Here is a 16,786-nt window from a genome sequence, read left to right on the forward strand (position 1 = left end):
ACGTTATACGTTACGTTAAAACTAACTCAACTTCCAGGCGATTAGCGCATCCAAATTTTTGTAACAAGTCTTGGGTTTTGGCACAGATGTGTCTATTGTAGTTTTACATATATTTTTTTAATTTTGCCGTTCCTGTTGGTTTATTTTTCTGTCAGTAGGGTATACCGAAGTATAATAAATGAAAAAGGTAGAATACCTAGTTTTTTTCTAGTAGGGGGAAATTGACAGTGTTTGGGCATGTAGGGTAACTTTGTAAAATAGTACCTATCTGAAAAAAAAACATAATCATATAAGCAAAAATTAAAAAGCTCAAGTGTATTGCTTCTGTTTGTAAGGCGAAAATCGCTTTGGCATTGACAAGTTTAGTTACCTACAGCTACAGTGGTTATACTAACACATTTTTGAATAATCACTTGGCATGGGTTATCGCATCCAAACCGTCAGAAAAATACAGACAGTTTATGCGGCAGTAACTGGCTAAAAGGTTATTCCCTGCTTTAAGCTAATTGTCACTATAGGGCACAGGCGAACTTTAAGAATCCGCTACAACTGCACGACCGACGAATGAAACACTTGTTTCACTTAAAAAATTCTACAAAAATATAAATGTTCAATGCAACTTATCAATAAGCCTTCAAGTACAATTTCATGTGGTATACAAAGTTTGCGTCTGCAAAATGTCTGTTTAGACCAGTTGATTAAGGATATATTTTATTTATGTATGTATTTGTAGTTTTGAGTGTCGCAAAAGGGTCTCTGGTGGTCAAATGTACCGCATATCAGTGTTTTTTTAAGGTGTTTTGAATTTCTCCAGCGGTTTCCCAAAATTTGGACTTGCAACTACAGTAGAAAAGTAATGATTGTTTCTCGCTATGTCTTGTCGATAATACGAATATAGCCTACGATCAAATAGTTCACGTCCGGAAAAAAGAATAAGTGGAGGTACAGCTAACAGCTGAATCAAAGAGTTATTCACAAAAGAAGTGCACCTTCGATACTCGTCAATGTTTATTTCTGATTTATGGCGCATAATGAACAGTTTTTACGTGTGGAAAACATAATAAGCAGAAGCCAACAAGCACACTTTGTTTGATTGTGCAGAAAACTTGTTTGGCGGCCGTGTTGGGCAGGCTGTTTGGTCGCTGTCACAATCATTTAAGCTGTGTCTTGTCAAATAATTCATTTTTTGTTGCGTTGATTGTATGTAGTTTAAATGCCTAGGTTTGTACCGCATCTTTAGAGATTAATGTTTGTCCTAAAGTAACCTTTGAAATCAGAAATAACGTAATTATTTGCAAGTACTATTGTAGATTACATCGCCCTTTTTGCAAGTTCTCTGAAGATTTTGATCGGCGATCTCAGAAGTAGAACTATTCAGTCGTTGATTGATCAGCGATCTCTTTCCTGGTAAAAGAAAAGGAAGACGTGACAGTCGCTATCTTGAGCATTTTTGAGATAGAAAGATTGTTTTTGCGATAAAATTTAGAATAGGCTATTTCTTAAATACTCTTTCTATTTTTAACTTTAAAATTTTAAGTTTTTGTGAGTTATTTCAGATGAAAATGTCGCAGCGTAAACGCTTATCCTCTGATAAACCTAACAATCGAAGTATAAAGCAGTTCTTTTCTGGTAAACCGAAAACACGTACTGCTGCTCTAACCCCCGAAACCGCATCTGCCAACAGCACCACAAGTTCTGATTGTGTTTTACTGAATGACCGCAATTCTGCTGAAAATGTTCAAGAGCAGTCGACTCTTCCTGTTGCATCGTCGACGACTGATCCAACAAGATATTTCAATCGTGGATTAAACTGAAAGGTTTTGATAATGCTTTACGAATGAACGTGTTCACCCTCCATGCTGACGGAGGCATAATATGTTTGCTTTGCTCAAGCATCCAGTAGCTATCACTGGCCGAGGCAAGTTTGCTGATGTTTACACCAGCGTACCCGCCAGACCTCAGCGCCCCTCTTGTCTGGATATGCATCTGAGCTCGGAGCAACACCAGCAAGCAGTTAAACTGGAACAGAACCAACGTGTCTCGCTATTTCACACAAAGTATCAAGATCGTGTATTAAATAAAACCAAAACAGTGGCTGAGAGAGTACCCGGTACACCTAATTTACTGGGTACTGACAGAGGAAGTAGCGAATCGAAAAGTTGCTTCCTTGCAAACACTGGTTGAAGTCCTTGGTCATAATCACAATTACCGGCTTCGTGACCTGCGACATACCAGTTCAACAGCAGTGACGGAGTTTATTTTGTTTATCTCCGACCATCTGACTGATCGCATCGTTGCTGATGTCAACCAAAGCCTATGCTGGGCTACCATGGTCGACGAGACAACCGATATTGCTACTTTGCAGCAATATGTTACATTTGTTCAGTATACGTCAATAAAAAGGGACGCCAGGCAACTGCATTTTTGGATATCCGTCGGATAGACGCTCGCGGGGCAACTGCTGCCAACCTATTCCGACTCTGGAAAGAGGTCGCGGCTGACCACAGTCTTGATGTGGGTAAACATGTCGCTATTGCATGCGATGGAGCTGCTGCAATGATAGGCCGCCGAAATTCCCTCTCATAGAAATTGACTGCACAAAATCCGATAACCTACACAGTGCACTGCCATGCGCATCGCTTAGCCTTGGCATGTACGGACACGGTAAAGGAGCTACAACACATCCAGGATTGCGAACGTGGCTTAGTCCAGACGTGGAAGTGCTTTTCAATTTCGCCGCTCAAGACCGCAAAACTACAAGAAATGCAAACTGTTGATGTTGATTCGTCTGCGCGAAAATTAGTTAAAGCCTGCCGTACTCGCTGGCTATCTCATGGTCAGGCTGTAATCGCAATGAAAGCAGAACTGCCTGCTGTACACGCTACGCTCCAATATATTTGCTACCGAGAAGAAAGATTGCACAGCAGTTGGTATTCTTCATTTAATTTGCTCCAAACGCTTTCTTTTCTCCCTCTACTTGCTGAATGCTGCTTTGGTCCATCTCAACAAGTTATCATTGTTGTTTCAAAAAGGTAGTTTTCACTTTTCTCACATGCGAGGCACTTTCAATATGCAAAAAAGAGATTAGGAGCATTGCCAATTCAGATCAGGTTTTAAACAGCCTAAAACTTGACTGGGAGAAGATTTCAAAAATGTTATCAAGATCTCAAAATACACTTCTTGAAGATGATTTTAAACTGCTGCGATTCACCACAGAAACATACTGTGAGGCACTGCTCTGTAATCTCGAAGAACGTTTCCCTGAGCCTGAGGTACTCTCTGCTTTTCGAATCTTTGATGCTAATGAGATTCCTCTTGATACACCTCAGCGCCAGCTTTATGGGAATGATGATCTCTCGCTGCTTATCAGAAGATTTGACATTGTTCCTGCTGAACAAACCTTGAAAGTACTAAATGACTATCAAACGTTGAAAGATAGAATGACAATGCCAGAATTTGAGTTCTGCGAAGATCCCGGTGATGTCTGCAGAAAAATTGCTCGAGACAACGTATTCCAGCAAATGTTTCCAGAGCTGCATCGACTTTGCTGCATTGCATTGTCAATTCCTCTAGCAACCGCCTGGCCAGAGTGAGGATTTTCGACTCTATGTCGTGTTAAAACCCAGCAATGAAATAGGCTACTAGATATCACCCTGAATGCTCTAATCAACATTTCGATGAACGGTCCGGAGCAGCTCACTGACGAGGATGCACAAAAGATAGCTGAGAAGTGGCAAAAAACAAAGGACCGACGAACAGTGACAGTGCGAGCATTGAAGGCGTTGGATTTGGCAAACAACGAAGAAATGGAAGCTGGCGGATGGGAACGGAATTGCGAATCTGTTTTGTTGCATGAGATAGAACCAGAAAAATTTGTTCTGTGATTGTGCACTGCCAGTAGCCTAATAAATAATTCGTTTAAGCAAATATGGCTATTTTGTGGTATTTAAATGAAACACTTGCGGTCACTTGAAACTACTTAGCGGTCACCCAAACCAAACCTTAAAAAAAACCCTGGACAAGACTATTGATAGAAGCATGCCCTCAGTCGTTAGTTGAAAACACGGGCAGTCGGGCAATGATGACTTCATAATTACAACTGGTTAACTTGCTTAGAAACAATCTCAATACATCTAAACATACAATACTGCTGCAATTGACGACCCAGCTGAATCAATTTTAAGTCGCGACGCAGTTGTTGAGAAACACTTCCATAGAAGGTATAACTCTGGTCTAAATCAGTGCTCCGCAACCTTTTTTCATTTGCGACACACAAATAGTTCTAAAACAATTGGCCAGCACACCTACGAAATATATGTCGATATACAATAGACAACATCAGCAAATTCTAGGCGACCAAAAGGGCCATTTATGATGAAGTGAGGAGGCGCCAAAAAATTTACGTATAACATTATTCATTTTCTGATTTTGCGGTTCGCCAGACTTGAAATTTCTAAAGGCGGCTTAAGTCCTGAAAATCGCACCCCCTTGCAGAAGGCTTTTATTAGCATTCAAAAAATGAAACCTGAAATTGGTGCGTGATTTTTTGCTTGATTTATGTCACGAAACTTCTGCAATATTAATTTCCAGTCACAAAGTGCCAATTACATTTACATTGGTATTTTATGGGTTTTGAGTTTATGGTTAATCTCCCTTTCCTTTTGGTGCAATGTTAATAGGTTGAGTCAATTAGAAAGGTAACACAAGAGGTTAAAAAAAATTAAGAAATGTGAAAAGTTTAAAAAGTACACCTAGATTTACATAAGTCAAATTACTGCCTTGATAAGACACATATTTCCATTGATTTTATTTAAAAGTTATTTTTGAACTGATCGAATCTAAGCCAGGAGAAAGCTGACTCGGTGAACTGTAAGGGCTTTCGCTGCATCTTTGGAACGTCAAACATTGCAAACTTTGTAATTTCGTTGATTTCGTGTTTTTTTTGATGTTCGAAGTAAAATCGTTTCATATCATGGGCTTAAAAACGCAAGTAACACACTTCCAGCAACTTCGCGGGACACCTGGCATGGTCTCGCGGTTGCGAAGCACTGATATGAACGACTGATATTGGCTGACCAATGCTACACGTGTTTATAATTATATCAGAAACCGCATATTGTGTTGTCGATGCTGGTTTACAATCACCTTACTTACTCTTTTGAAATATGCTAAATCTTTGATAATCTTTTGCATTTCATAGTCTTTTAGATACGCCAATAATATATCTAAGCAGTTTAAAGAAAAAAATAATTGACTTGTGTTTCATCGACGGTAAGTAAAGCCACAAAAACGTGGCCTGCAACGCCAAAACACTAATGCAGTTCTTCATACAACAATGTGTTGTTCAAATTAATGCATTCCCATTAAGTCAAAATTTTGTCCAAATAATATTTTTAGGGTCGAATTCATAAACTCGGATCAGGATTGATCCATGATCCTGGATCAATTGATCCGAGATTTACAATCCTGAGCTGGGTTTATTCCACAAACTCGGATCAACTGATCCTGGATCAGTTTCGTGATGCATTTTCGCTACAGCGATGTTTTATAACTTAAATTTCACGGTCGGTTGGTTTCAAAAGTAGTTGCCGAGGTTATATTGACAGCTAAAAGTCGTCTGCACACGGCAATACAAAGATAAAGTAATTTATTAGGCTTTTAAAATGAATAAAAACAAATAATTTTGGCAAAAATTGTTTAATCGGCCTAATTAAGCAAGGTGGGTATGTGAATACCATAGAAAACAAAAAGACAGACGCGGTCTCTAGCTTCCGTAAAACCGCGGCATGGTTTCGGATTGAATTGTCAAAATTATATAATTGCATAACAACACGGCAAAAGCGAGATGCCAAGCATTTGTTGCAGATGTGGAAGAACCTGAAGGCAAGTGGGGTCTCAACAATTTAACAAGCAGAAATGTTTCTGGGAAATATTTATTGGAGCTGTGTAATAAAACAACAAAACAACTGTAAATAATATATTTTTAATTCACAACAAAGAGTAATTAATGGTTGACAAAATAAATAACAGAAGACAACAACATAAATGGAAAAAAGAACAGCACGAGTGGTAAAGACAATAACACGAATAAAAAGACAAAGACATGAAATGAAAATATTACTGATTCGCAAATCTTTATCTGAATACTAGTTATAGCATTTTTGTCTTTTCTACTCTTGTTGTTTAAAAAAAACGTTTTCTGAAAAAGAGTTTTGCACAATCTGCTGGCGATAGCGATCTCCAGCAATGTGCCCCCCCCTCTCCTTCAACAACGACTGACATTTCTTCCTCAGTGGTTGGTGGGCCTGGTGGTAATTTCTCTTGCATTTCATCTTTAAGCTTAGCCAGATTGTAAAGGAAGATCGTCGCAATTATAACTGGTAATGAGTTGGCCAGTTATAGACGCAAAATAATTCGAAGGCAACGAAACCTTTCTTTTCGGCATATACTGTAGTTTTACAATGACTCAGAACAACGTTCATCGCAACCGTCAAGGATAAAGTTATGGTATCCGGCTTTATAATATTATATTTTAATTAAACAAAATATTAGCGAAATCGAAATCATGCCCCACAGGATGTAAAGTAGATGTATAGCGTGGTATTTATTATAAAATTTATAATTATTGTTAGAAAAACTCAACAAAAATTACTTTTCTAAATGGCTGAACCACCTATTTTTTCGGATCAAAATCATGGATCAAAATGACGTATTTTGATCTCGGATCAAGTTTGATCCGAGTTCAAGTTTGATCCGAGTTTGTGGAATGAAAACTGAAATATTGATCCCGGATCAAGGTAAACTGATCCATGATCCGAGTTTATGAATTCCACCCTTAGATTAAAATTTGTCAATTTGTTTTATTTTATTGTTAAAATATTCTCATTTTTCAGATTGAAAAACACTTTCCCTATAGTCTTAGTCTTGCGTGCAAAAAAGATCAATATTTAGATTTGAGGTTGGCTCTGCTCATAACTCTAGTCAATATACATATTGCAAATAAAAAAAAAAAAAAAATGTGTTTTCCCATCGTAAAAAGCACATCTCCAACTTAAAACTTAACCAAGGAAATCAAATCTTCGTGCGAACTTTTTATGTTTTCTTTGCAGCCTTTCAGCTGTTTGGTTCCTCAAAAGTGACTTGTTTTACTACGTCTCGGTATGTCATACTTTATGACGACATCTATGATGTTTAATTTTTTTTTGACCAAGCTTAAAACTTAAAAGGATACGTAGGCTAACACATCGGGCAAACAAAGAGCAGTGTTGTTATGACTCAAGTCAATTGTATAGGGCTCGTCTTATTATTCGTTCTATTTTGTCGCAGTCCTGTCACCATAAATTTAGCCGCGTTATTTAAGTAACACGAAGATGTTATTTCCATGCCGTTAACTTAACACGTCTCTGTTAAACAATTATATTGCAAAGCGATGTGATACAAAAGTCAAACGAGACTTAGTGAACAGATCTTAACTTAATCCACTGAACGCAGCTGAACAAATTGCTCAACTCATCCAACTCAAATAATGTAACGGACAAAGTTATTATGCTGGACCGTTAGTACTGTGCATGGACATTAAGTTATTCCCGTAAGTTGATTGCCGTTCTAATGTTATTCAATAAACTCAGATACGTTACTACCTTGCTGTGGCTAAACTGTTGGAACACGCAACTTTCAGTCAACCTTTAACAAATGGAGTCAGATTCAAATTACAGCAGAAAGCTGCATCAGTTCTAAACCAATTCAGTTTAGCCCTGCAAATGGTGGTCACCGCGTATAGGAACGTCAATCAGCCTCTAGAATTAAGCGCTGCCATTAAGCGTTAAATTTGAAGTAACAAGTTTTCAAGAAGAAAATCTTTCATCGTTCGAACCTCGCAACTTCACAACTAAACCGCAACGTTCATCCGAAGAAAGCTAATAACTAAAAGAAGAAGACAGCCTACAGCGAACTTTCCTCATTATTTGTCGTAAAGAACATATTGCAACGAGCGCACCAAACCAAATGTACACAAGACTCAAGAGAACAATAGCGCCACCGATCAACCATTGGAGGAAATCGCACTACAACGATGCAAATCGCAATTCGTCGCTGGATGTCTTTGAAACTTTTGCTTAAACTGCTAAATAAACAAGGTGAATGTCGATCTATCTTACAAAATATATATTAAAAATCTAAGTTCAACGTCGATCGAAAGATTTGTTGATTTATGTTGTGAAACACGATTAATAAGCGTAAAAATATAAATGTTAAAAAATGCGCGTATAGTTTAACGTTTTGATAACAGCGCTAAAACTTGTAAATATTGATTTTTATTTTGTTTTGCAATTTTGTGTTAATTCTTTTAAACATTTTGTACGTTTTGGGGTTTTAGTTAGGGAAATCTGAATTAAAGTACGCACAACGCGTCTATAGTTTAGGTAGATTACAAAAACACGAGAGGTAAAATTCCTCGTAAAAAGCATCATGATTTATCCACGCGCGACACATATGCTTCAATTCGTGCAAGTCCAAACACGAATTTAGGGATAAGCCCATTACTTGCCAGTTTGTTAAAACCAATAGTGAAAAAGCAGCAATTTAGAAACTTGTTTTCATGTAGGCTACAGCGTTTGTTTGAAACTAACTTAATCGAAATGTGCTTTTTAACAATAACGAAAAATTGAACAAAGAACTGCCTTTTCTTTTGGTTTTTCAAAAGTTTCCATTGCATTGTACGGTTGACGGTTGTGGACAACTGAACTTGACAAACAACAGAGCGAGATGTACAGCAGTTCCTGTTGAACTTCGAAACACCAACGGAAGATTTTTCAAGTTGCTGTTACATGTGCCAAATTTAACTCGTGATTTTGTTTTGTCATGTTCATGTTGTTTATAATTTTAAGCACAAATCTTTTTTTCTTTTTTTTTTATGGCTGTTATAGATAATATGTAGGGGTCGTCCTATTATTTGTTCTATTTGGTCGCAGTCCTGTCACCATAAATTTGGCCGCGTTAAGTAACACTATAATATGTTATTTCCATGCCGTTAAGTTAACACATCTCTGCTAAACAATTATATGGCAAAGCGATGTGATACAAAAGCCAAACGAGACTTAGTGAACGGATCTTTATGCTGGACTGTTAGTACTGTGCATGGACATTAAGCTATTCCTATAAGTTGATTGCCGTTCTGATTTCATTCAATAAACTCAGATACGTTAAATACCTTGCTGTGGCTAAGCTGTTGGAACACGCAACCTTCGAACAACCTTAACAAATGGAGTCGGATTCAAATCATAGTAGAAACCTGCATCAGTTCTTAATAAATTCAGTTTTTGCACAACCTCTTGAGTTAAGTCATTTTTTATGACTTCGGGCCAAATACTTTTTTGAAACGGGGGTAATTGGCTGGTGCCTATATTACTTATTCGTCAGCAACAGTTACCTTTGCGTGAGTATGTCGTCACCAATTAAATAGTAAAATTCAAAAGATTTCATAAACTATTTTGCTTAATTGCTTTTAACATCGAAAGAGACTTGTGTCGCAAATGTGTACTCGTTTGATATATTTCTATTTTTTTGTTGCTATGAAAAACAATACTCCAGTAAAACTTATGTTTTCTGTAATCGGCCGCAGGGTCTGAGATCGATTAGTTTGTACCTAATACTTTCCGTCGTTTTGTTGGACATGTATTGATAGTTTCGGGAAACGTAATAATTAGGGCGATTATATTTTGATCTAAAAATTAGAAATTTTGACCTTAAAAATTACAATTTTGACAAATTTTGACCAAAAATATTTCTTTTTGACAAAATTTTGACCTAAAAGAAATAAATTGATTTAAACAACATATTGTTGTTTTAAAGTACTGCATTAGTGCCTTGAAGTCGTCAACCACTTGTTTTTGATGTATTACTGACTACCGGTGAAACACAATTCAATCATTTGTTCGGGTTTATGCAATACTTTTGAGAGTGTTTAGTTAATACTTTTGTCATTAAAAAAAAACAAGTATAAAAATACCAAGGAAAAACAAGACGCTGGTAATTTTAGAAATTTGTTCTATAAACAGTTGAAATATATGGTATAAAAGGATCAAAATACTGTTCAATACACTTGTCCAAATCAGAGATACACACTTATATAAAGCGAAAACGAAGTTCGAGTTGAACCTAATGCGATAAACTAGGCGTGAGTGGTTATTTCTACAGGCTCGCGCATACCGTATATTGCAGGGGTGGGCAATTATTTTTAACCGCGGGCCGGATGAGAAACTTAAAATGTTGTGGCGGGCCGGATACACGCACAAATAAACTAACGAACTTGTTGTTACGTTAGGAATTGTGCGCAATTGTGCAGTTTAAGTCTAATTAAAAAAAAAGTATTTGTTTTAAAAGGCAAACATTAATGTGGACTTACAGGGAGTCGTGACGCGTTTATCAAGTTATTAGGCGCGTTGACCAAAAAATTAGGGTTAAAAATTGTAAAAAAAATTGCACAAAACTTACAATGAATTTTTTGCTTTTGAGGGCTTAAGTTACCGACGGACGACGGTACAATGGCCATATCGCAAAGACGGATTGTATCGGGGGAAACACACAACATGGCATTAACAAAATTAAGTTGACAAAATGTGAATCGGTTTGTTTCAGAGGTTAGAAAACGGCTGGTATTTAGTTCATATCTTAATGACGGCATACATTCGACCTAGGCGCAAAAAATATTTAAATATTAGGTTTGTTAAACTTTCGTTGAAGAGAGTGCCACAGTGCAAAGGACGCTTTGTTTGCAAATAAGCCAAAAAACACGTGAAACATAAGAGAAAGACAGAAGAGATTCGCGCAAAGCGCGAAAACAACTTGCGTTTTAGTATTTAAAACACGCTAAAAGCTGAGTTTGGTGGGGTCATGACAAGCTATGCGTCTCTGCAAAGAGTGTTTACGATACAACCAAATATGTAGAAACTCGCCCTTGTTTTTGCTTAGCTTGAGTATTGAAAAAAAAAGCAAGCCGCGGGCCGGATTAAAGTGCTTGGCGGGCAGGTCTGGTATATTGTATACCGCATACGCGTGTAGTCTAATGAAGATATAATACAGTTAAAATGACGTTGAATATAATTCCAAACTAATCTTTTATGATAAAACGTTAACTGAACGAACATTTCAAAAATCTGACAAAAGTTTTTTTTTTTTATTTTGTAAACGATTTATGTGCATTCTAATCGATTTTGACGTGAAATAATTTTGAAATTTTGACCTAACGTGCAAATTTTGAAGTCCAAAATAATTGCCCCAGTAAAAATATTTACTAACAAGACGAGTAGACGACAACTTCTAATAAAATGTAGGTCTATGTTTTGGTACGTTATTGCAAAACATACAACATGACACATAGGAAATCTAAGTTCCACTTGTCTAAAACCAAAGGCAGTTTACAAAAAAATGGATTCTCGGCGCGATATTAATTTTAATATATTGGTAAAAATTAGCAATTCCTAAGAAAGTAAGAATAGGTTAGGTTGTCCACTGATTCGCCAGTTCTGCTTCTTTTTTCCAAATAAACCCCCATAGGTGTGTCGGAAGGGTCAGCTACACTTCGATTCCAGTGGGGCTTTTGAATTCCAAGCAAATTGCGAACACTTGATGTAATAAAGAGAATGTGGTCGAAGTCGGTAATTCCAAGTCGAGGAAGATTGCTGGTAAAATACAGTTCACTTGATAAAGTTTTAACTATAAACATCGCATACCACAAAGGTGTGGGATTAAACGTGGAAATAAGGCAACGTGCTACAACAACTGAAACCTTATACAGCCGATATAATAAACAGCCAAGTCATGCCATATACTCAAAGTTTCAATTTCAGGTATAGCTTTGTCCCAAAGTATTGTTTTTTACGCAAAGAAGAAATTGCACAACATATCTCATATATTTTTGCAAAAATAATCTGTGTTCTGTCCATTTGTCTTTCGGTCTGTTTTTAACGTAAGCTATAAAATATGATTGTTGCATGATTTATTTTTAATATTAAAACTCAATACAAAACATGTTCCTGGTAATATTTATCACTTAGTAAATTTATAAAATGTTGCGCAGCCTTCTTGAATCCTTCTTATAGGCCCCAGTTCGAGAACCACTGTACCAGACGAAATGTCGGGTTCTGTTTCTAGGTCGAGGCTAAATGGGTATTTCTAATATCAAATATTCAAATCTATTTCTGTTTGCATGATATTATTGCCTATATATAAACTTCCGCATGTAAATCCCCGCTAATTTTGTTGAGAAAACAACTGTTCAAGCAATATAAAATCGTTGCAAACAAGAAAGCCAACAGTGAAGTTTGCAAGCTGGAAAATGTTGCAATACCTATAAGAATTTGAGTCATTGAGTTGAATAGAAAACACTCTTGGTGGTGAATCCTTTTGTCATTTGAGTATATCACAAAAAAGATATGTATATAACTTGACAATCGGTATACAAACGATGCAATACCCATATGTCACTGTATGCACGGACCATTATACAATATGTCATATGGATAAGATAGTTTATCAATAAGACAGGTTGTTTAGTTCTAAACCTGAATTTTTTAAAATAATTATTAAACTTAGCAAGCATTAAGATATATGCGACAACAAATATTGGGAGCTTTATAAAATTGTAATTTAAAATTTTTCATAAAAAAATAAAATTAACATTTGTCTCCCTTAAATATTTCCGGTAATCAACTCCTGATAAACATAGTGTATATTCACAAATAAATGTGACCTGAAGGCAGCAGCTTGGTGACTCCTTTTGTAAACATATGGGTAGAGAACAGAGAATAGAATGACATTAACTTTGCAAAATAAAAACAAACATAAAGTAATAAAAACAAACATACAGCAGAAAAATATACTGTCAAAAATTCTGTTAAATACTGTCATGATTAACATAATATCGATTTAATTTCTATCCCACTGAAGGGTAATATTTCACTTTATTAAAAATAGGCCCAAATTGTTCAAACTGTTGAACTAGTTATACCAAATTATTAAAACACATTATGATTCTATATTGTGGTATGATATGATGATACAGATTTATATGTTTCTTTTTATTTTATTATATTTAGGTAGATAAGAGTACACCACATCATGGCCCTTTAAAAAGTTATACACAGTACACTGTTGTGACATTGATTGTTCTGTAGCGCATTCTCCTAAACCATAGAGCAGTGGTTACCAAAGTTTTTTTTGTTTATATGGTTTAGGATGTGAGCATCTTTTAACACTTAAATTTCTAAAGATGTTTAACAATAATTGGTTCAATTTGTGAGCAATTTTTGGGGCTTTCAACTGTCAAATGATTTCCTAAAAAATAGGCATTTTGCTTTACTAGCCAATAATAACAAACTGACTGATTAGCCTCTATTTTCTGGTAATCATAATAAGATTCAACTTATAGATAAGCAGAGTAAAGTAATGCCACTAGACAAAATGCTGTGCAAGTTTCGTAAATTGTGAGTCCCATTTCCTGAAGGCCTCTTAACTTCAAAAATACCAAAGTTTTAGGAATTTTCAAATTAACATTAAACTAAAACAATGGCACAAATTGACTCACCTAGAATTTACAAGCACAAGTTTTCTCCCGTCGATGATATTAGTAGTAAAACATCTTCTGTATTGCGGAAAGCCCAATTCCTCAATCCAATTGGCTACATCATCAACTGTCCAGTGAATACTAGTAGGAACCAAAAGGTCTTCTTCTTTAACAGCTGAAGCCATGGCGCATTATTTAATTATAGATTTACTCACATTTGAGTTTTGATCTTACTAATATAACACAACTGATCAGGTGCAATAAAAAATGTATTTTCTCAATACTTACTCTCTGTCAACATTTATGTAATGTTAGCTTAGTACTTTGTGCTCCGGATCACAAAGTTTAACAGTTTTAAATTGTAATTGTTGTTTTGAAATCCATTTAGTATGTTTTTTTTTTAAATCTACAATTTATTGGGGGATTATTATTAGACAGGGAGTCGAACCAGAACCCAACCGGAACTTTATGAACCAGTTTTGGGTCAATTATTTCTGACCCATAACCGAACCTAAACCGTTTTTTGTAAGATTTTAAGGAGCCGAACCGGAACTGAACCGAATAATTTGAAAGAACATGAACCTTAACTGAACCCGAACTTGTTAACAATAGTGGTTCATTCCAGCATGACGTCACAACCGAGTCAAGTTATGCCATGTTCAAAATTTTATGAAAAAATTTGAATATTGATTAAAACAACGTTGATTTTATTTTTATTCTTAAGATATTTCAATAATGAGTTGCTGTTTTTTAAATACGTCGCGTAACTTAGATTAAACAACTTACAACCCTAATGTTTAGATTTAACGCAACTTATATTGTATCCGAACCGGAACTTTGTGAACCGGTTTTGAAATAACGATGGTCGAACCGGAGCTGAACCGGAATTTTTAAATTGCTCAAAACCGAAACTGGAACTGAACCGGATTCGAAAAATCCTTGAACCCAAAACGAACCTGAACCGGAAAAAACAAACGGTTCGCCTCCCTGCTATTAGGGTTACTAAAAAAATGCGTATATAGTTATTTAAGCAGTAATTAATTAGTATCGATGACTGCTAGAGATTTGGAAATACCGATCAGTAAAACTAATGGTTGCTGCGCAACAGATTACTACCACTTGTGCATATTTGCACGAAAACATTTCTGGCCGGGGTTCATCTAACATTAAAAAGAGTTAGTGTAAAGAAAAAGAAAAATATTCTGTAATGCTGTTATTACATCTTTGTCGATAAAAGTTTGCATGTGCTATAACGAGACCTCAAGTCAGGCATTTTGACTGTGTATTTTTTAATGTATTCGTTGTTCGATCCCCGGCTATAATAGGGTCCCCTGTCAGTATGGCTTTACCACATTTATGATAGTGTTTTCGAAACTTTTGTCGCATGGAACCTCGGGACACGATACCTAACGTGTTAAGCAAGTTGCATTTACTTTCTCGAGCAAGGCGAATAGAAACAATTAAGTGCACGAATAAAATGTCCCCGAATAAAGTGTATCCAACACCGATAAAACCGCGCATAAAAAAAACAAGAAAACGGAAAGTCCGACGAAAATACAATCAAAGCCTGTGTTTTCCAGACAATAATGAAGCGTTAAATTTGTGACATGTTTCTTCTTGCGCAGCGCCTTATATAACTTTTATTTATATGGCCTTCCTGGTGGCAAGTCATTTCATAAGCGTACACATGGCGAACACGAACGAACGTAGCTCGGGAGTTTGCCATACCAAATGACATTGCGTCAATTCTTCGACGATAAGAGCTGCGGCAAAAACTATCGCGAATGGGCCACACTTATTAGATTTGGACTATTTTCGTAGATCAGAAAAAATACAGTTAATTTGTTGTGTTTTGTCATTAAATTACTGTTTTCAAATTATACTTGTCGTTATCAGTCTACGCGGGAGCAAGCACTGTTATGATAAGTTAACGATTTACCTTTTGGAGTTATTTCTTCGAAATCTGTTGCCGTTATATAATGCTAAAGCTTTGAATACGACTGCATGCACAACAAAATCCCGCTACAATTTTGGGGCATTTGACATTATTAATTTAGTTACGTAATTATAGACCGTGATCCAAAGGCTTTTGATTTTTTTAACTTCGCATCTAGATTAAAGGGGCCCACATATATTAGTATATATTTCCCCACACTGTTATCTGGCTACTCACGATCTCTTTTACCGTTTTCCTTATAGGGTTGTCCGATAATATCGGAGCCAAAACCCGATACCAAGCGTTAGTGTTGGTACTCGTCCGAAACTAGGGCGTGGTATCGGTGCCGATCCGATCCTAAATAATAAAGGTATTTTGACCATGCTGATTTTTACCCAATGCAACAATTCTACCTCAAAAGGTAGCCTTCATTCTTTAAAAAATAGTAGGTTAACAACCAGTTTTTCCTCTAAGAAAATTTTCTACTAAGGATATATTTTTTAAGTGAGCAAGAATATATTATAAAGGCTGTGTGAGCAGGGTCCTAAGAGATCCATGTTTTTGGTATGTGGGCGAGACGTGATGATTTTAAAGATGACGTCATGAAACAAATATTCACAAGAAACTTGTTACACTCGGAAATGTGCAACTGCAATCAAGTTTAACTACAATAAAAGATATGGGGTCGCGAAAAAATATTCGATTAATTAAGTTAAATCGACTAAACGTCAAAATTCTAATAGTAGGACAGCCTACGATACCTTAAGCACACAATCAAGATTCGTGGACTACGCGCTCATTGGCATTTATCAAAATAATTTTACCAATTTGAGAAGGCAATTGACCCCACAGCTGTATCTGCAGAGAAATCCCAAAAAAAAACTCGCTACGGTACGCGCGAAAAATATAGTGCGTTTATCCTGTTAAATTTCAAGATGGAAAAGTTTGACCTACAATGCAATACAATGTCAATATTGCAAAGAGGTTATATAGTTTGTCACAAAGCGCGAAAATCTTGAACTTGATTATATTTTACAAAAATTGCATTTGTGGAGATTTTTGAGTTCACGCTGTCCTAGCCTATGGGCACCAATAAAATGTGTAATTATTATGCTATCGTTTATCTAGTTTAATTTGCTAAAATTAGTAGGCTAACTTAAATAGGGCCCATACTCTGAATGCTATGTTCATAGGCGATAAAATACAGTTGTGGTAAAAATAAACCCCCCAAAATGTATTCCGGTTTTATGATCCCGAATTATTGTCTCTTCTAAACTAAAATTTTGTAT

General features: G+C 36.2%; 1 protein-coding gene across 1 annotated transcript; it reads right to left on the reverse strand.

Annotated features, from left to right (window-relative positions):
* Positions 1–9,939: 9,939 nt before the first annotated feature.
* LOC146136310 (sterile alpha motif domain-containing protein 15-like) lies at positions 9,940–13,876 on the reverse strand. Its single transcript, XM_083395507.1, has 2 exons — positions 13,583–13,876; positions 9,940–11,678 (listed from the first exon to the last, which is right to left on the reverse strand). The coding sequence occupies exons 1-2, from the start codon at positions 13,744–13,746 to the stop codon at positions 11,468–11,470; spliced, it is 375 nt and encodes a 124-aa protein (XP_083251633.1). The 5' UTR covers positions 13,747–13,876; the 3' UTR covers positions 9,940–11,467.
* Positions 13,877–16,786: the final 2,910 nt, after the last annotated feature.

The sequence above is a fragment of the Ascidiella aspersa genome, chromosome 8 (assembly GCF_963924565.1).
Source record: "Ascidiella aspersa chromosome 8, kaAscAspe10.2, whole genome shotgun sequence".
NCBI lineage: Eukaryota > Metazoa > Chordata > Ascidiacea > Phlebobranchia > Ascidiidae > Ascidiella > Ascidiella aspersa.